This window comes from Leucoraja erinacea, chromosome 2 (assembly GCF_028641065.1).
Source record: "Leucoraja erinacea ecotype New England chromosome 2, Leri_hhj_1, whole genome shotgun sequence".
Classification (NCBI taxonomy): domain Eukaryota; kingdom Metazoa; phylum Chordata; class Chondrichthyes; order Rajiformes; family Rajidae; genus Leucoraja; species Leucoraja erinaceus.
Window position 1 is genome coordinate 59,950,768 of NC_073378.1, and position 21,909 is coordinate 59,972,676.

Sequence of the window (21,909 nt, forward strand, 5' to 3'; positions counted from 1 at the left end):
TAAGAAAGGCAATGTTATATTGGTTATGGGGGATTTCAATATGCAGATCGACTTGGAAAATCAGGTTGGTACTGGATCCCACGTGAAGGAAAATGTAGAGTGCCTACAAAATGGCTTCTGACAGCAGCTTGTAGTCGAGCCTGCTAGGTAAAAGGCAATTCTGGATTTGATGTTGTGTAATGAGACGTATTTGATTAGCGAGCTTTAAGTTAAGGAATACCTAGGCGGTATTGATCATAATATGATAAAATTCAATCTGCAGTTTGAGAGGGAGAAGATTAAATCAGATGTGTCAGTATTACTGTGAGCAAAGGTAACGACAGAGGCACGAGGGAGGAGCTGGCTAATTGGAAAGGGATCCCAGCAGGAATAAGGGTACAATAATAATGGCAAGAGTTTGTGGGAGTAATTCAGAAGATGCAGGATCACTTCATCCCAAAGAGGAAGAAAAATTCTAAGGGGAGAATGAGCTAACTGTAGCTGACAAAGGAAGTCAAGGGCAGCATAAAAGTAAATGCAAAGGCATATAATATTGCAAAGATTAGAGGAAAGCTAGAAGATTGGAAAGCTTTTAATAATCAACAGACCGCAACTAAAAAGGCAATAAGGAGAGAAAAGATGAAATATGAATGTAAGCTAGCCAATAATATAAAAGCAGATATCAAAAGTTTCTTCAGATATATAAAGAGCAAAAGGGAGGTAAGAGTGGACATTGGACTGCTGCAAAAAGATGTTGAAGAAGTTGTAATGGGGAATAAAGAAATGATAGACAAATTGATTAGGTGTTTTTCATCAGGAGATAGCAACAATATGCCAGAAATTCATGAGTGCCAGTTTAGTTTAGAGATACCGTGGGGAAATGGGCCCTTTGACCTACTGAGTCCATGCTGACCAGCGATCACCCACAACTAGTTCTATCCTACACTCTAGGGACAATTTACAGAAGCCAATTAACGTACAATACAAATCTGCACGTCTTTGGAATGCGAGAGGAAACTGCAGCACCCGGAGAAAATCCACACAGTCATGGAGAACTGACAAACTTCATACAGACAGCAGTAGTAGTCAGCATCGAACCCGGGTCTCTGGCGCTTTAAGGCAGCAACTCTACCATTGCACCCACCTCTACCACTCACCCATAGCCAGAGGTTACTGGAGTTGCTATTACTAAGGAGAAGGTGTTTGGGAAACTGAAAGGCCTGAAGGTGAATGTCACCTGGACCAGTAGGACAACACCCAGGGTTCTGAAAGAGAGGTAGCTTTTATTATGGAGGCATCAGTAGTGATTTTTCAACAATCATTAGAGTCGGGAATGGTCCCGGAGGACTGCAATATAGCAAATGTTACTCCACTGTTCAAGAGAGGAGCAAGGCAAAAGATGAGAAACTATAGGCCGGTTAGCATGACTTCATAATATGCTTTAACATAGAAAATAGGTGCAGGAGTAGGCCATTCTGCCCTTCGAGCCTGCACCGCCATTCAATATGATCATGGCTGATCATTTCTTTCATAGGTAGGGGCATTGAGTATAGGTGTCAGGAAATCATTTTACAGGTTGTGACAGAGCCCCCTCCCTTGGATGTCGCTTTGATCCCTATCACTGGCTGCCTGGCCTGGAGTGGCCAATCCCCAGGCCAAGACTTGAGTCCATTATTGAGGATGAGGTTTCCGTGTACTTAGAAGTACATGATAAAATAGTCCATTGTCCGCATGGATTAGTGAAAGGGAGATCTTGCCTGACAAATCAGTTGTAATTCTTTGAAGAAGTAAACAGCAGAATAGACAATGGAGAGTCAGTGGATGTTGTTTACTTGGATTTTCAGAAGGCCTTTGAACTTCTTCTTCTTCGAGTCCGTTGCAATCTCAGATGTCGTTCTGCCAGTATCTGGCGCAGGTCACAGCTGGTCGGGTCGGTTCAGCCAGGTCCTGGGGGCTGGAGGCCTTTGATAAGATGCCGCATGTGACGCTGCTAAAAAATATGAGAGCCATGGTATTGGAGGGAAGATACTGGCATGGATAGATTGGTTGAATGGCGGAAAGCAAAGAGTGGGAATAAAGGGGGCTTATTCTGGTTGGCTGCCGGTGACTAATGGTGTTATGCAGAGGTCAGTGTTGAGTCCGCTACTTTTCATGTTGTATATTAATGATTTGGATGATAGAATTGATGGCTTTGTGGCCAAGTTTGCAGATGATACTAAGAGAGATAAAGGGGTAGGTAATATAGAGGAAATAGGAAATCTGCATGAGGACTTGGATAGGTTGAGAGAGTGGGTTGATGTGGCTGACTGGAATACAGCGTAGCAAAGTATTCACCTCCATGCGCTTTGGTACTAGGAGTAAAGACGTAGACTATTCTCTAAATGGGGAGAGGATTCAGACACCAGAGGTGCAAAGGAACTAGAGTGCTGCTGCAGGACTCCCATAAGTTAAATTGCAGGTTGAATCGGTTGTAAGGAAGGCAAATACAATATTCGCATTAATTTCAAGAGGACTTGACTACAAAAGCAGGAACGTAATGTTGAGGCTTTATAGGGCACTGGTCCAACAGCATTTGGAGTATTGTGAGCAATTGTGGGTCCCATATCTGAGGTGAGATATGCTGGAGTTGGAAGTGGTCCAGAGGATGTTTACAAGACTGATCCCGGAAATGATTGGGTTGACGTATGATGAGCATTTGACGGCTCTGGGCTTGTACCCATTGGAGTTTAGAAGGATGAGGGGGCATTAGGGGGGGAATCTTATTGAAACTTACCGAATAATGAAAGGCCTGGATAGAATGAATATAGAGAGGATTTTTCAACTAGTGGGAGAGTCTAAGACCAGAGGGCAGAACCCAAGAATAAAAGGACGTACATTTAGAAAGGAGATAAGGAGGAATTTCTTTAGCCAGAGGGTGGTGACTCTGTGGAATTAGTTGCCAGTGATGACTGTAGAGGCCATGTTTTGGGGTATTTATGAAGTCGGGAGTGACGGGTTCTTGGTTAGTAAGGGGGTCAAAGGTTATGGGGAGAAGGCAGGAGAATGAAGTTGAGAACAAAAGATAGATCAGCCATGATCGAATGGCAGAGTAGACTTGATTCTGTTCTTGGCCTATGAACATAAAATACCCATAATGCTTGTATGTTCCAGTGTCAAACATTTGTACCTTCTGGGATATTCATTGTTTCTGTCGTAGTTTTGTATTCAATTCCATTTCTTTTTACTTTTGTAGTGTGAGGAAAATGGACAGCATGTCTTCAGTCTTGATGATGGAAATACCAGATTTACTGATCTTATTCAACTTGTTGAATTTTATCAACTGAACCGAGGGATTCTTCCTTGTAAGCTAAAGCATTACTGTGCCCAGATTTCTTTATGAAAGTTGATTTGAATAAACTATGATAGGAAATGCTACCTTTATCTCTGCATCGACTTTGGGATTTTTTGGAGAAAATAACTATATTTCAACAAAACTGTGAAATCAAGTAAAACCGTAAATCGAAGACTAAATTGAGGCCGCACCTATTCACAAAATCGTGGTAAAAATGCAGAAGATGGTGTGAGTGGCTGAGAGTATTTTTAAATTTCATCAGTCACTTTGTGTACATTCTGATAATGATATTCAAGATGAACTACATAAACTATATATTATTACAAAAAAAAAAACATGACTATTGCACCTGCTCTGGGGTAATCTTGATACTGTATTTGAATTGAAGAAAATGAATTTATATTCTAATATGGGCTGGCAATTTGCCCATTCAATTTTTTTTAATGGCATTGCTAAAGAGACACGATTGCCTGCAGCACTTACTATTTCTTTTGCTTCTTGAATGCAACCTATTATGAATAATGTTCAGATGTAGGCATCTTCAAAAAAATGAAGAGTTCTGTAACTGCTACTTTTGGCAGGTTGACAGAGCCATTTACAATATCCCCAAGTACATCATGGGACATACACTGTCCAAGTAAATAATAGGTCAAGCAAAAATTTTCATCCAGCACATTTTACTGCCGTGAATTAAATTCTTCAAATCAACATGAAACTATGGTGGATTAAAGTAAATTCAGTTTAATGTACCCTGTGAAGTTTATTGAAAAGCTGGCAAGTATAAAATAAAAGCAGGCACTACGGAGATGACCTTTGGATACAGACAGTAAACTAGCAATTGCCGATTGATCTCTTATGCAATGATTTCAGTGGGGAAAAAAGCTAGATATGGCATATACTGGCTGTTCAATTGGCAAATGTCAGTTTACTACTTGTAGGCAAAATGGAAACTGTTCCTAACACTTCTGGACTAGAAATCCAGGCAAATATTATATTGCATTACTATGTGGATTTTGTCTTTTGAGAATTTGCTGCACTACACCAAATTGCATTTCTTTTCTGCTAAGGTTTGACCCGTTGTTAAATCACCAAGTGGTATTTGTTTAATTGTGATGTCTACAAAAGTGTTAAATTGTCCAGCCTTGGAAATTAAGGTAATTTGCATTGTGCAGGTTAAGGCCCTTGAGTTATCAGATCACCTATATTAAACTCTTATTTCAATTACCAAAAGCACTATAATTGTTTTCAAATACACTGAATCCATTTTTAAAAAGTAATGTTAGGATACAAGATGAATTACTTAATTTCAGATGACACAGCAGTGTAAAACTACCAAATTGTTTTCAAAATGCAATTCTAAATAAATAGCTATTTAGACAGCCCTAGTTTGAAAGAATGTGTAGAATACTACTTTTTACGGATTACATTTTTGGCATATAATTGTTTGATTTTCTTACAAATTCCATCAACTTGCTTGCGAAAAGATTTTTAGTTTAAGTGCGTTGTTTATTTTCATTTTACTACAAGTAAATTTTCTTTTTTGTCATAAAGTGCCCCTTCAAATAATGGTCGCCTAATGTACTCCCATACTATATACACATGCGCTTTTGTAATAATTTGCATAAACTAATCTACACAGTAAATGTTGGTGTGAAGGCATTTCAATTTTACAAAATATCATTGAATCCATAAAATATATTCTGAATTTTTTTTGAATAATTTTGAGAACAGGATTCTTGCATATTATCTGTAAACACCAAGCCAGAATTTTTTAATCGGTATTGCATCTTTTTTGCATATTTATGATTGTAAATTATATTTAAATTTAGAGAAGCAAAAGGTGTGTAGGAGCCCTTATGATAATGTGATGGTTAATAATTTTGAACATTCAATAGTTATGCATCATTTAGTTTTATCCATTAGTTCAGCAGGTAATATGCATATACTACTAATTATATTCTTATTATCAGCTTGACTGAGCTCTTCTACTGAAATTCTGACAGGGTTTCAATCTGACTGGCCCAACAATCTGGCTGGCTATCAATAAAAAGCCAATGACTGATATTTTATTTTTGTATTTGTGATATGAATGTACAGTAAAAGGGGACTCTCAGGGTTGATGAAGCCTGGTGATTTTTTTTTTCTTAGTTTGTGAAGAAAAAAAATCACAATATATCGTATTGTATCTGGTCGAGAAGAATATACCAAATATGTTTGGTTATTAACATACACAATATATTTGTCCACATTTAACAGCAAACTAATTTACCCATCAAAATGAAAATAGGTAATGTGCTTCAGTTTGAATGGGTCTGTTCCTCAATAAGTTTCTGCATGAAGATATAATCAATCATTTGACCAATCAAAGCACCTTTTCCATTGATGGGATTTGCTTAAGTTTAACATAATGCAAAACTGATGACTAGGAAATGGAATGCAGCAAACCTTTTTTTTCAGGGAATGCTTGAAGGTATTAACTTTTTTAAATGGAAATCTGTATTCATAATATGCTTGGTGTAAATAGCTATAAGGCTTGTGAACTTAACTGTAACTGTCCAGGTATTTTTGTATAAATAAGGGACTGATATATTCTGTTTATTGTAATTAGAAATAAACATTAATGCAAACTTGCTCATTTGCAACTACTTAATACGAATGTTCAGACTGTTCTTTTCGCTCACCAGTAATTTAATTTTGTTACCTTTGTCAAAGTGCATTATGCATTAGAACATTGGTCCCCAAATTTTTGCTGAGTTCCACTTGGAGATCTGGGTGCTTCTTGTTCTATCAACATGCTCATTATATGCACGGAATAAAATCTGCTTTGTGGAGAAAATGTAACTTAACTCAAAGTGCTAAAATCAATATTCCTAACAGAAGTCCAGTATAAGCAATAGTGCACTTAAAACTATCATAGAAAACTATAATATAATATCGTTCATTGAAAAGCATCAGCCTGTTGACTCAACATGGAATCAATCAATCAATCAATCAGTTTTATTTGTCACATTGCACATAAAGTGCAAGTGAAATGAATTTGTCAGCAGCGCTACAATGATAAAGAACACACAAACACAATAAAAATTTAACACACACATCCACCACAGCATTCATCACTGTGGTGGAAGGCACAGAAATTGGCCAGTCCTCCTCCATTTTCCCCCGTGGTTGGGTCCTCAACCCTCCGTAGCCATCGCTGCGGGCGTCCAGATGACAAAAGGACATGGTAAAAGTCAAGGTAAGTCCAGGATCGGCTCTTCCCCACCGGATTCAGGCTGGTGTAGGCCGCAGGCCTGCGGTCGAAGATTTAAAGTTCGCGCCGCAGCCAAAAACACCGCAGACTGCAGGGCCGACTGACGAAGCTCCCCTCCAGGGATCCCCGGCGATGGTAAGTTGCCACCGCGCCCGCGGTAGAAGTTGGCCGCGGGCCGGCGGTGGAAGTTTCTTGTACTCCCCGGGTCCCCAACGTGAGATCCCGGGCTGTAGATGCCGCACCAGCTGGAGCTGTGCAGACCACGGCTTCAGGCTGCTGGCTGCTGCGGGCCAGTGCAATGGAGCGCTCCTCTCTGGCGAGCCCCAGCGAGCCCCCGCTCCCGCCACTGAAGCCCCAGGCGCGTCTCTGGGAAAGGCATCGCCGATCCTTGTTGTTAGACCACGGGAGAGGCGACCTTAGAAAAAGTCGCCTCTTCGTGGAGGAGGTGACCAAAGCGGTTTCCCCCTAAACCCCCCACACAAAACGCACAGAGGAACATTAAACACATACATTAAAACGTACTAAAAAAAAGTAGGAAAAAACGGACACGTTGCTGACTGGGCGCCGGCTTGCAGCGCCCCCCCCGCCCGCTTCTATGTTAGTGGAAGCATGCTCCTTCCTCAGATCAGTTGTGTGAAATGGACAACATTTCAACAATAGACATTTTGGGGACTATTCTTGAAATAACAGGTTGAACTGATCATCTGGAATTGCACCACAATTAACATTTCTCAAATTCACTTATGGGAGTCATAAATCTGTTAGCATTTGCAAAAAAAGAGAGAATTTGACTTGGTTACTTTGTTCTTGCACACCTTTTAAAACAGCAACAGTTACAGGTTCTCGCCCACCCACAATATGTAACTTAATATTTTACGTAATTAAATTTCATCCTAACTTATGGAATGTTACTATGTATCTTCCTCCTGTCTGAAAGCAATTGACCTTGGGAACAGAATTTTGGTCTTGTCACATCAATTCTACCATTTTATCCCTTGGGTCCCAAAATTGCCAGATAATTTTTTTAATGACTTCATCAATGCGGATTTTCATGTAGCATTTCATTATCTATTAGTGTCTTCACTCTTTTACCTTGCCAAAGTCAACTTACTAAATCTGCCTTGAATAAATTCATATTCAGTCTCAGTTATTACATTTGTTTTTAATTCATAATTTTAATTAAATTAAAATGCAGAAAAAGTTTTTATTTTAAATGTGTGAAAATAAATAGCTTTCTTATGAAGTAAGTTAAAGTGCTGGGTGGTAGTTCTTGGAAATGACCACATGCCTGGTTCAAACAAAGATCTCGTATTTATTATTTTTCAGCCTTTTGATATGCGGATAGAATTGAAAGGTTATAGCCAGTCCTTTTCCAATATCACCCGTTTCCCTTAACATGAGATGCATCCTCTACACCAAATCACAGCTCTTTCCAGCAATTTTCAACATCTGTTGTTTCTATTTGGTACATTTCCTCACCTTTTTTGCAGCAGTCACTTTGAGTTATAGAGCTACATATCACTGAAACAGCCCTTTTGGCCCGACTCGTCCATACTGTCCAAATCACCTAATGGAGTCGGGCAGTATGGACGAGTCGGGCCAAAAGGGCTGTTTCAGTGATATGTAGCTCTAGAACTCAAAGTGACTGCTGCAAAAAAGGTGAGGAAATGTACCAAACAGAAACAGCTTTTTCTTGACCACGACCTCAGTACCTTATCCAATGTACCTCATTGCAGCCAGAATCAATCTTCACTGTAACAGGCACAAGAACATGTTTAAAAATCTCTCACTTCTCAGTCGTCCCCTGACCGGCAAACAGCAAACTAAACACAAACTTTAACTTGTGGACCAGTCACATTTCTTTCCATAACTATTTTAAAATTAACAAAATTATGGCCATGGAACACTTCAGTCACCTGTCCTTCCTTACTTCCCAAGAGGTCAAAATCTACCCCTTTTCTAGTACCTACCTACTGACAGAAACATTTCCTGATAGAATTAGAGGTGGAGGGTAAAAGAGGAGATGATGTCTATGACAATCCACAGGTGACAATCCAAACTTATCTCTAAATCAAAAGTTGCCAACGTGATAGCTGATGTATTGGTTTTAATTTCCCAAAATTCCTTACATTAAGATCCAATTAGATTGGACACCAGCAATTACAAACAAGTTTGCTTAACATCTCTAATCCAAAAAATGTTAGAGCTTATTTATAAGGATAATGTAAGCTTGGGAGTTAAAGAAAAGTAATTTATATAACTATGCTAAAGAATAAAACACAATGTTTAACTCTGCAGGTGATAATTAAGGGAGAAAGAGAATGGATAATAATGAACCGTAAGAATAAAACACAACGTTTAAATCTGGAGATGATGATTAAGGGAAAAAGAGAACAGACAATAATAGACAATAAGTTAATTGGAGGATAGTAGTAAACTCACAATGGAACAACTGAAGATTTAAATTGAGCATAACTGTCAGGGTGGACTGGATGGGCTAAAATGATCTGTTTCTAAGCCATATTTATTGTAAAATGCTAGGTAAATATAACCTGATAAAAAAAAATCAATCTTATTGCATATTTATTTATGTAATTATTATTCTACAATAGTTTGGTAAGGGTGTAGGGGTAGGTGATCCATTGGGCAGTCGATACATGGTACGAATTGTTTAGAACTCATTATAAAATGTCCTGCAATAATTCATAAGAATGTTAATGGACAACATATAGTTTGGATGTAACCAATAGGTTGGTCAAAGAAGTGGGTTTTAAAGAATATGAAAATTGAAGAGACAAAGGAATAATTTAAAGGAAGAATGTTAGAGTTAAACATTAAAACTAAGCAGCACAATCAAATCTACCAATGATGGACTAATAATAATCAGGATTGTATTTCAAAACACCCGAGTCTGTACAGTAGATATGTTGAGGATAAGATAACACCACCAGTGATTAATCATAGTATTGAACTAGTAGTCATGCACAAAAATAACGTAAAGTACAGTTTAGAGTTTGCAGAACATTTATTATTTTTGTAATTGTAAATAGTCTAACATTTACAATGTGTATTTGATACCGTTAATTGGTTGGTTGGTTTCCAATGCAATTCAATTACAATGAATAAATATATTTTAAATGTTTAAAACCTAATGTATTCCAACAATAACTCTGTACTCCTGATTGCACCATCAAACAGTTAGGCTCGATGTAGAATTAACTACTGTTGAGTATGGAATGAGCATCACTTTCACACATATAGTAGCAATCAGACTCATAAATACAAACATACATAAAGCATAATGATAGCGTAAGACACACAAATGATGAACAGTAATTTAATTGTTTTTTTTAAATATTCATTATTTGACGAACTTACCATTAAATAACAAAACAAAATTCACCATAAAATCACAGTCAAAGATTATTAGAGTTATATTAGACAATAATTTCTGATCAATAAAATTGACAAATAATTGAAAATAAAATTAAAATGACTTCATTTAGTACAAATGTGCTTTACAAGGTAAGATGTGCTGCTTTGGAGATGCTGTGTATTATTGAGGGCCATTTTGAAGATTTGTGGCAGACTCTTGTATGATTTGCCATGCATATTGGATATGTTTACTTTCAACTGTGCGTCCACATATGGCAAAACGGAGGACAAACTTGTCTCGAAGTTGACATGGCACAATATGAATCTTCCTTGCATCATTTATCTTTTTCAGAAGTTTTTCATTTAAATCATTTGTGCCCTTAAATATAACAGAAATACACCAAATAGGTCTTGAATAAATACATTGCAACATATTTTAATTAAATACAAACATTCTGCTGTAGAGGTTTAGAAACTTATGGCATAGGAGGAGGGTATTTGGCATGTCATGCCTATGCTGGCTCTTTGAAGGAGCAGTTATACTTTGTCTTCCTCCTTTCCTGCTTTGGTCCATAATCCCAACAGTCCCTCAACTTCAAGTACATGTTCAACTCTCTTTGTAACTTATTTATGGGATCAACTTCAAATATCTTTCTAGTTTCCAGTTCTCCCAATCTCCAAGGGTGAAAATGGTCCTTCTCTCTTCCAGAACATTGTCAATAAATGCTTTACTCTATAATTTCCAGCTATTCTTCCACAGCAGATAAAACATTGATTATCCATTCCAAAATCCCCTCATATTTAAAACTTTTAATAACTCATCGCACAACGTCTCCAATCCAACAGAGAATAGTCTAAAATTTCCAACCTCTCGTCACAACTGAATTTCCTGAGAACTCATCTGTACTCTGAATATTTCCTGATGTGTGGTACCCAGACTAATACTAACTGAAGTCAGTTTAATCTCCTCACTTGTGAATTTGTTGCCTCTATTTATAAACAAACGTAGTTGTCAGTTACTTTAACAATCTAGTGAACATGTCTCACCACTTTTATGATCTACATCCATAGCTTCCTTAAAATTTCAATGCAAGCAGATGGGATATGAAGACAGCATATGGGATACTTAACTTTATCAGCCATGACATTGAATATAAGAGCAGGGCCATCAATTTACAACCTTGTGGTGGTCCTTGGGGGGTAGGCCACTACTTGGATCATCCCCCTCGCCGATTGAGGGACAGGGGCATTGGTCTGCTATGGGGTTTCCAGACGACCCTGGGTTTAGTGCTCTCGAGGTGTGTGTGTGGTGTACTCTCGCTGTTGGGATTAAAAGACTACTGTTTGAACCCGCCTGGCGTCTGGCCTTTTCCTGACCTTGTCCAGGCCACTACACTGGTGACCCCGACGTGATTCGAACACGCAGCCTTCTGATGCTGGTTACGCCACACCTGGAAGATTATGTATAGTTCTGGTTGCAACACCATAGGAACGGTGTGATTGCACAGGTGCAGGGGAAATTCATTAGGATGCTGTCTGGATTTCAGACATTAAGGGATTGGACAGGCTGGGTTTAGTTTAGAGATAAAGCATGGAAACAGGCCCACTGAGTCCATGCAGACTAACGATCATTTGTACACTAGTTCTATGCTACACACAGGACAATTTACAGAAGCCAATTAACTTACAAATCTGCATGTCTTTGGAATGTGGGGGGAAGTTGGAGCACCCAAAGAAATCCTATGCGGTCACAGGAAGAAGTACATACTCCATACAGACAACACTCACAGAGTCAGGATCGAATCCAATTTGTTTTCCCTGGAGCAAAGGAGTTTGAGGGCTGATCGAGTCCATAATATCAAATTATGGACGGAATGGATAAGATAGGTAGGTAAGAATCTTTTTCACTTAATGTGATTTTTGAAAACAAAGAGGGAATCTGATGGGGGAATCTGCAGTGTTGTGGAATCCATAGGAGGAGGTAAACAACGTTTTCATGACAGGCACTTATTATTATTATTGGTTGGTCGCTCTTCAGGGAGATGCTAAATGCATTTCGTGGTACACTGACAATGACAATTGGTAGATCTGAATCTGGTAGTGGTGATACTTTCTCGATATTTAAGATGCATCTCAACAAGTGCTTGAACCACCAAAGCAAAAATGGCTATGGAGCACTTGCAGCGAAGTGAGGCTGGTAATAGTAGAATTATTAGCATGGATAAGGTGGACCAAAGAGCTTGTTTCTGTGCAGTTCTGAATGATTCTACAAACCACCACAGAACTGTCCTGGACTTGCCCTACATCAGTACTAGAATCGAGCCTTTACGCTTTACGTATATGCAAGATTTGCCCACGTTCCAAAGCCAATCATTTGTAAATACAATATTATGTCAGGTGCCTGATGTCACAAAGCAGTACTGTGACTACAGTGCTGGCAGCAACTTTTGTCTACAGATCCTCAACATCCGAAACCAAGTTCCTTCGTCCTGAATGTTAATCATCTGCTTGGCTACTGTCATTGTGATACAATGCACCTTATTGTACTTCAGTTGCTTTGACGAACTGCAGTACCATGTTTATAAGGAGCAACCTTTGTCTGGAAGTAGCCAACTAGAACAGTGCCCTGGGTTTGTGAAATGTCTTTAATTCTTTGCAGTGAAGTGAAAAATGTCAATGAAAACATTTCAGGTAGTATGTGTCAGCTCCCTGACCAATAATTTTATTTTAAGTTTGAACATTATCATCCTGACAGTGCCTTGACTAATGACGGTCAGCATCCTTATGCCTTCTTAACCATGTTATCTACCTGTGCTGCCACTTTCAAGGATCTTTGGATCCACAGACCATGTTCTCTCAATACGCCCAGGGGCGCCATCATTCATGGCGTATGTGCTAGCCTTGTTAGTACTCCTAAAATACACCAACTCACATTTCTCAGGAATAAACTACATCTGTCATTTCTCACCCCTGTTCATCATCATATAAAGATACCACCCTGCAGTTCAGATCCACACCGTCGACAGTTACATCAATCTTAGTGTCACTTGCAAACTTTTTGACCATGCCACACATCCACAAGCAATCATTTACGTATAGTACAAACTGCAAGTCGCAGAACAAATCCTGTGTCACTAACGTCCAACTAAAAAGGCAATCCTCTACCTTCACCCTCATCTATTGCCAAGGCAATTTTGGATCCAGAGGGAGGAGAAACAAGTGACTGCTGATGTTGGAAACTAGAGTTGAATAAATAAATTGTTTGACAAACTCAGCAGGTTCCACAGATGCTGCCACAAAGCAGCATCTGTGGAAGCAAAAGGGAAGTGTCGCGTTTTGATTTGAGATGCTACATCATGACTGGGATGTTTAGAAAGAGGAAAGATAACCAGTATGTAGAAGTGCAGGGGAGAAGTAGAGATTACCACCACAGATCTGCTTGGTGGCTTACAATGCAATGGTATGAATATTGGATGGTATGAATCCATAAAGACTCCTCACACCCTTGTAATGGACTGTTTGTACTACTTCCCTCCAGCAGACGTTACAAGGCCTTCTACGCCCGAACCTCCAGACTCAGAAACAGCTTTATTCCCAGAGCTATAGCGGCTCTGAACTGGCTCTGCTGAGTGCCCCCCCCAGCCCCCCCTGGACTGTCTCCCTCGGATGGTCACGTCGCACAGCTTATTTATTTATTTTACTTTTCTTTTACATCGGGTGGAAGCTGCATACTAAATCTTGTTGCACTGACGTGCAATGACAATAAAATATATTATTATGGAATTTTCCATTTTCACACTCCCATGTTCCTTTTGCCAGTCCATCAGTTCACTTGGTTCTCCCTCCCTTTGTTCACTTTGCCCATCCCTTCCATATTCCCTGGGTTGGCTTCATCTGCCCATCATTCCCTTCTTCATCTGATTCCACCTCTCACCTACTGGCTCCTGTCCCACCCCTCCTGCTCATTTCTGCATACTGGTCATATTTCCTCTTCCACCCAGATGCAGCGTCTCGATCCTAAATATTGACACATCCTTTTCGCCATCATAGATGCTGCATGACCTGCTCAGCTCTTCCAGATCATTAGTTGCTCCAATTTTCCAACTTGCCCTCTATCACATTGGCCCTTATTTTTTAAACTACCTAGTCTCCACATGGGACCTTGTTTGAAGGTGTAACTAAAATGTATTGTAATCATATCTACTGTGCTGTCCTCATCAACGCACTTTGGCATCTCCTCAAAAAGATTAAAATCAAATTGGTTGGACCTAGATCTGCCATGGAAAATTATGGTTATCTCTGATCAACCACAGCGTTTCCAAGTGGTTACTAGACCTGCCCTCAGATTTTTTTTCCAGTAACTGCCCTACTGTTGATGTTGGACTCACAGGTCTGTAGTTACTAGAGCCAGGATGTTTAGGCACTAAAAAACTCTGAAATAGGCAGGCAAAAAGGCATGAAAAAGGCATTTATTGACAAAAAAGGCATGTATTTCCACCACTAAACTATGGTTAAAATTGATAATATAAAGGTGCACTACATTAAATGATCAGTTGCCTGGTTGCACATAATTACTAGCATTTTTTTTCAAATTATCTGGTGTTAAACGATGCCGTCTGTCAGACAGAATATGCTTCAGTTGTGAAAAACTTCTTTGTACCCTCAGCTGAGGTCACTGATGCATACCCGAAACAAGCTACCAACTCTATATTCATGTAAATTTCTTGTGCATTACACCTGAGAATTGTGTATTTCTTCAAGATCTTTGTTAGCTAAAATCACTCTCTCACATTTTCCTTGTATATCTTTACCTACATCGCCAGGAATTTTACGGATATTGTCAGTTACTTTGTTGAAAACCTGCAAGTTATTCACTAATGTTTCGCCATGTTTCTCAAGGGAAGTGAAAGCTTGTGGGAAGTTTGCAAAATTCGAAGCAATAAACACAAGATCGCAGTGGAGGGACTTATTCTGCATGATTTCATGGACGATCCTGACTGCAGCAGATTCTTCTTCTTCAAAACAGTTGATGATTTATTTTATCTTTTCAAATTTTGCAGCATAGTAGAGTACAACAGAGAGCCATGTACCCCAACTAGTAAAAATGGGTCGAGGAGGTAGCGGAATCTCGGGTGTCATTTTCTTGAACAACTGCACATGTGACGGTGCTTTGAGGAAGATTTTCTTGACATTGGAAACAAGGCGATCGACATTTGGAAACAAGCTACGTATGTGCTTGGCAATTCTATGAAGTCCTTGAGCTAAGCATGTCAAATGCAACATTTTGGGGAATAAAACTTAAGTCACAAACAGAAGAACATTCTTGTGTTTTATGCCTTCTGGCCAAAGTACAGCAAGTGAAGTTGTAAACAACTGAGCAATAGTTGAGCTGTTTGACTTCTCCTTTATTTGCGATGTCAACAAATACTCCTTTGACCTGCCTCCAGTGTATCGATGACCACATTGGCAACATATCTCCCCACAGCATCGGTTGTCTCATCTATTGAGATCCATATTGTGTTGCATGCAACCTCATCTCTAATTTTCTGCACTACAATGTTGAAGTTGCTGTCAACATAATTTTTCTGTAATGATGACTCGCTTGGTATATGTTCCTCTGTGTATTTCGCTAAAAAAAACCTGAGAGATTTGTTTTCCAATTTCCACAGTGGAATTCCAGCATCAATGAATGCCTTGCACAGATCACTCGAAAACACAGATTTGCGACTGGAGCCAGCAGTAAATGTAGTGAGGAAACAAGCTTGGGTATTTCACTTGGGTAGTCTACACCCCAGCGGTATCAACATTGACTTCTCTAATTTTAGATAGCACTAGTCTTCTCCCTCCTCACCCTCACCCTTCCTGCTCCCCTTCTAGTCCTACTGTCTCCGCCTCTTCCTTTCTTTTCCCCGCACCCCCCATCAATCTGAAGAAGGGTCTCTACCCGAAACGTCACCCATTCCTTCTCTCCATAGATGCTGCCTCACCCACTGAGTTTATCCAGCATTTTTTGTCTACCTTTGATTTTTCCAGCATCTGCAGTTCTTTCTTAAATAGTTCTTGGAGAAGGCTGAACCAGCGGGCAGTGGCACGAATGATTCAGATTCAGATTCAGATTCAATTTTAATTGTCATTGTCAGTGTACAGTACAGAGACAATAAAATGCATTTAGCATCTCCCTGGAAGAGCGACATAGCAAATGATTGGAATAAATAATAATAAGTGTCCGGGGGGGGTGGTGGTGATTGGCAGTCTGTTGTTGAGTAGAGTGACAGCCGCCGGGAAGATGCTGTTCCTCGACCTGCTGTTTCGGCAACGGATAAACCTGTAGCGCCTCACGGATGTTAGGAGGGTAAACAGTCCATGGGGGGGGTGAGAGCAGTCCTTGGCGATGCTGAGCGCCCTCCGCAGACAGCGCTTGCTTTGGACAGACTCAATGGAGGGGAGCGAGGAACCGGTGATGCGTTGGGCAATTTTCACCACCCTCTGCAATGCCTTCCGGTCGGAGACAGAGCAGTTGCCATACCATACTGTGATGCAGTTGGTAAGGATGCTCTCGATGGTGCAGCGGTAGAAGTTCACCAGGATCTGAGGAGACAGATTGACCTTCTTCAGTCTCCTCAGGAAGAAGAGACGCTGATGAGCCTTCTTGATCAGAGTAGAGGTATTGTGGGTCCAAGAGAGGTCATCGGAGATGTTGACTCCCAGGAACCTGAAGCTAGAAACACGTTCCACCTCCGTCCCGTTAATGTGGATGGGGGTGTGCGTGCCGCCTCTGGACTTCCTGAAGTCTACAATGAGCTCCTTGGTCTTCTTGGAGTTAAGGGCCAGGTTGTTGTCGGCGCACCATGCTGCTAAGTGCTGGACCTCCTCCCTGTAGGCCAGCTCATCGTTGTTGCTGATGAGGCCAATCACCGTCGTATCATCTGCATACTTGATGACGGTGTTAGTACCATGTACAGGTGTGCAGTCATAGGTGAAGAGGGAGTAGAGGAGGGGGCTCAGCACACAGCCCTGTGGAACGCCGGTGTTCAGGGTGAGGGTTGAAGAGGGTTGAATGAATGAATGACCGACGGTGGCGCCCCCGGTTTTGCCCCGGTGGTGGAAATTTTCTTATGTTATACTATGTTAACCAGTTAATAATAACATTAATATTAACGTGTTAACAAAATTGTAATCATGGTACAACTAGAGAAAATAGCACGACCTTTCAGCAAAACGGAAAAAAATGGTCATGTTAGGCTTTCAATTGTGAAAAAGGCATTAGTATTGGTGCAGGGATCTTCTAAAAAAGTTGCAGGGTTATGGCAAAATCCACACCTGGAGTAATTACCAGGTAGTTTTGGGCATGAAATCTGAGGAACCCTGCTGACATATTTTGTAAAGAGAGACGGTTAACATCCTTCCTGATTATCTGGTTCCACACTTGCATCTTAGTGAAGATATAACAATCTCAGCACAAGCTTCAGCAATCTCTTCCTATGCCTTCTGCAGCAGCCTGGAATAAATCTCATCTGATTCTGGATATATATCCACCTTCAAGCTTCAAGCCATTGTGCACCTCATCTTTATTTATGGAGATTTGCACTTGAATTTCACTTGCTGAATTTTCCAACGTTGAAGTAGTTGGAATGATGAAAAGGATTCATTTAGACCTCACCATTATTTTATGGTTCCACATTCAGATTGCCTTCTTGTCCCTAATGGGCCCCACTGGTTCCCTGGTTATTAATACATTTATAAAACAACCTCAGACTTAAGACAACTTCGAACTTGCACTTTAATACCCAGCTGCTATTCTCTATACCTGTCATATGCTTATTTATATCTCTTTATCCAATCCTTGATATTCCTCAACATCCACAGTTGTCTATATATGTTAACTCCAGCTTTATTCCTTGCAGAAGCACGATGGCCTTGAACTCTTGTTATTTCTCCTTTGAAGGCTTCCAACTATGCAGATGTCGACTTACTTGCAAGTAAATGCTCCTAATCAATCAGCAAGGTCCTGTCTTATTTCAATGAAATGGGCCTTCCCCAAAGTTAATACCTTTAATCCTTGTCTATCCCCATCTTTTTACACAACAACATTGAAATATACAGTTATGGTTAGTATCTCCAAAATGCTCCTCACTTATATTCGCTCCACTTGGCTGGTTACATTCCCCAAGGCAAGATCCAGTAATGTTCTTTACCATGTTGGCCTATCTTTAAACTGTTTTAAAAAACTCCTGAAAACATTTCAAAAATTCTGCCCCCTCTGAGCCTTTAATGCCTAGGCAATCCCAGTTAATATTTTGGGAAATTGAAATTTCCTGGTATAACCATATAACCATATAACAATTACAGCACGGAAACAGGCCATCTCGGCCCTACAAGTCCATGCCGAACAAATTTTGTTCCCCTTAGTCCCACCTGCCTGCACTTGTACCATCACCCTCCATTCCCTTCTCATCCATATGCCTATCCAATTTATTTTTAAATGATACCAATGCACCTGCCTCCACCACTTCCACTGGGAGCTCATTCCACACCGCCACCACTCTCTGCGTAAAGAAGTTCCCCCTCATATTACCCCTAAACTTCTGTCCCTTAATTCTGAAGTCATGTCCTCTTGTTTGAATCTTCCCTATTCTCAAAGGGCAAAGCTTGTCCACATCAACTCTGTCTATCCCTCTCATCATTTTAAAGACCTCTATCAGGTCCCCCCTTAACCTTCTGCGCTCCAGAGAATAAAGACCTAACTTATTGAACCTATCTCTGTAACTTATGTTGAAACCCGACAACATTCTAGTAAATCTCCTCTGTACTCAGCTAAGGTCCTGACATCCTTCAATAATTGGGGCTTCCCCAAAGTTGTATACCTTTACTCCTTGATTTGGTCCCATCTTTGCCTTGTACAATTTGAAACATACAGTTATCCCAGTTCTATCCAAAATGCTCCTGATTTATAAAGGCTCGCATCCAAAAGCTTTGGTTACCACCCTATCCCTATAGAGCAAGACCTTCAAGGAACTATGCACGGTTATACCCAGATCCCTCTGTTCAACTGTATTCTTCAATTCCCTACCATTTACGTCCTATTTTGATTTGTCCTGCCAAGGTGTAGCACCTCACATTTATCAGCATTAAACTCCATCTGCCATCTTTCAGCCCATTTTTAGTAGGTATTATAGCCCTATTTTTAATTACATCCCAAATATTTGTCTTCACGTCCATTCTTTTAACTCCTGTTCACCGTGAGGTGGCCCGAAATCAATCAGTGTGATTGCATTTGGAAAAGGAACAGAGATGTAGGGGATTTTTCAATCGTTTGAAAGAAAGTGGCAGAAGAGATGAATAGCCTCTGTTTTGTGTTCTTGTGTCCAATATTTAGAGGAGGTTTGTTGTGGACCATATTAAAGGGGCTGTCCCACTGTGGCTACCTAATTCGCGAGTTCAGACGAGTTTGCCCTCGAGTCATACTCGCAGCATGGTTGACACGAGGTCCTAGGAGGTTTTTGTAACTCTCCTTCATGCTTAAATGGAAACTTAGAAAATAGGTGCAGGAGTAGGCCATTTGGTCAGTAGGCCATTTGGTCAGTAGATCAATATGATCATGGCTGATCATCCAACTCAGTATCCTGTACCTACCCTCCCCCTGATCCCTTTAGCCACAAGGGCCACATCTAACTCCCTCTTAAATATAGCCAATGAACTGGCCTCAACTACCTTCTATAGCAGGGAGTTCCAGAGATTCACCACTCTGTGTGAAAAATGTTTTTCTCATCTCGGTCCTAAAGGATTTCCCCTTTATCCTTAAACTGTGACCCCTTGTCTTGGACTTCCCCAACATCGGGAACAATCTTCCTGCATCTAGCCTGTCCAACCCCTTAAGAATTTTGTAAGTTTCTATAAGATCCCCCCTCAATCTTCTAAATTCTAGCGAGTACAAGCCGAGTCTATCCAGTCTTTCTTCATATGAAAGTCCTGACATCCCAGGAATCAGTCTGGTGAACCTTCTCTGTACTCCTTCTATGGCAAGAATGTCTTTCCTCAGATTTGGAGACCAAAACTGTACGCAATACTCCAGGTGTGGTCTCTGTACAAGTACAAGACCCTGTACAACTGCAGTAGAATCTCCCTGCTCCTATACTCAAATCCTTTTGCTATGAATGCTAACATACCATTCGCTTTCTTCACTGCCTGCTGCACCTGCATGCCTACTTTCAATGACTGGTGTACCATGACACCCAGGTCTCGTTGCATATCCCCTTTTCCTAATCGGCCACCATTTAGGTAATAGTCTACTTTCCTGTTTTTGCCACCAAAGTGGATAACCTCACATTTATCCACATTATACTGCATCTGCCATGCATTTGCCCACTCACCCAGCCTATCCAAGTCACCTTGCAGTCTCCTAGCATCTTCCTCACAGCTAACACTGCCCCCCTAGCTTCGTGTCATCCGCAAACTTGGAGATGTTGCATTCAATTCCCTCGTCCAAATCATTAATATATATTGTAAGTAGCTGGGGTCCCAGCACTGAGCCTTGCGGTACCCCACTAGTCACTGCCTGCCATTGTGAAAAGGACCCATTTACTCCTGCTTCCTGTTTGCCAGCCAGTTCTCTATCCACATCAATACTGAACCCCCAATACCGTGTACTTTAAGTTTGTATACTAATCTCTCATGTGGGACCTTGTCGAAAGCCTTCTGAAAGTCCAGATATAACACATCCACTGGTTCTCCCTTATCCACTACTAGTTACATCCTCGATAAATTCTATAAGATTCGTCAGACATGATTTACCTTTCATAAATCCATGCTGACTTTGTCCAATGATTTCACCACTTTCCAAATGTGCTGCTATCCCATCTTTAATAACGGACTCTAGCAGTTTCCTCACTACCGATGTTAGACTAACAGGTCTGTAATTCCCCATTTTCTCTCTCCCTCCCTTTTTAAAAAGTGGGGTTACATTAGCTACCCTCCAATCCTCAGGAACTACTCCAGAATCTAAAGAGTTTTGAAAAATCATCACTAATGCATCCACTATTTCTGGGGCTACTTCCTTAAGTACTCTGGGATGCAGCCTATCTGGCCCTGGGGATTTATCAGCCTTTAATCCATTCAATTTACCTAACACCATTCCCGGCTAACCTGGATTTCACTCTGTTCCTCCATCTCATTTTACCCCCCAGTCCCCTGCTATTTCCAGAAGATTAATTAAGTCTTCCTTAGTGAATGATCAATTCACCTGTTTCTGACTGCAAGGGATCTACATTTGTTTTAACCATATAACCATATAACAATTACAGCACGGAAACAGGCCATCTCGGCCCTACAGGTCCGTGCCGAACAACTTTTTTTTCCCCTTAGTCCCACCTGCCTGCACTCATACCATAACCCTCCATTCCCTTCTCATCCATATGCCTATCTAATTTATTTTTAAATGATACCAATGAACCTGCCTCCACCACTTCCACTGGAAGCTCATTCCACACTGCTACCACTCTAAAATTCTATAAGATTCGTCAGACATGATTTATCTTTCATAAATCCATGCTGACTTTGTCCAATGATTTCACCACTTTCCAAATCTGCTGCTATCCCATCTTTAATAACTGACTCTAGCAGTTTCTATGCTTGAGAGTAGTCCCCGCGTACTCGATGGCCTCAGCTAGGTCGCTCGCGGGTTTTTCCACATGCTGAAAAATGCCCCCCGTCGTAGTCCGCCCCCCTCCCCCCCCCACTAAAGCACCCTCTAAAAAAAGGACTTACCGAACTGTGCAAGCCGCTCTTTATTACCTTCCGGTGGAATTTCAGACAGCACTCCCCTGCTTCCCTCCCTCCCCCCCACCTTTGCGGTACCTGTGTGTGTGCAAGACGTCTTTGACCCGACTCGACGGTTTGATCGCTGACTTTCGATCTAGCACGGGTTTTTCAGGTGAGTGAAAAGTCGCGTCCGTGGAACAGGCCCTTAAAGAAG

At 40.7% G+C, this 21,909-nt stretch overlaps 2 protein-coding genes across 9 annotated transcripts in view; one reads left to right on the forward strand and one right to left on the reverse strand.

The window, feature by feature from the left end:
• grb10b (growth factor receptor-bound protein 10b) overlaps positions 1 to 5,960 on the forward strand; it is a 199,600-nt gene extending 193,640 nt beyond the window's left edge. For all 8 annotated transcript variants that reach the window (XM_055657357.1, XM_055657326.1, XM_055657334.1 and 5 more), the window contains one exon: positions 3,212 to 5,960. In XM_055657357.1, coding sequence (XP_055513332.1) covers positions 3,212 to 3,358 — 147 coding nt within the window. In that variant the 3' untranslated portion in view covers positions 3,359 to 5,960. The remainder of the gene's footprint in view (positions 1 to 3,211) is intronic.
• A 2,356-nt stretch (positions 5,961 to 8,316) lies between these two features.
• LOC129710410 (aromatic-L-amino-acid decarboxylase-like) overlaps positions 8,317 to 21,909 on the reverse strand; it is a 77,513-nt gene continuing 63,920 nt past the window's right edge. The window contains exon 14 of the mRNA XM_055657391.1: positions 8,317 to 10,317. Coding sequence (XP_055513366.1) covers positions 10,120 to 10,317 — 198 coding nt within the window. The 3' untranslated portion in view covers positions 8,317 to 10,119. The remainder of the gene's footprint in view (positions 10,318 to 21,909) is intronic.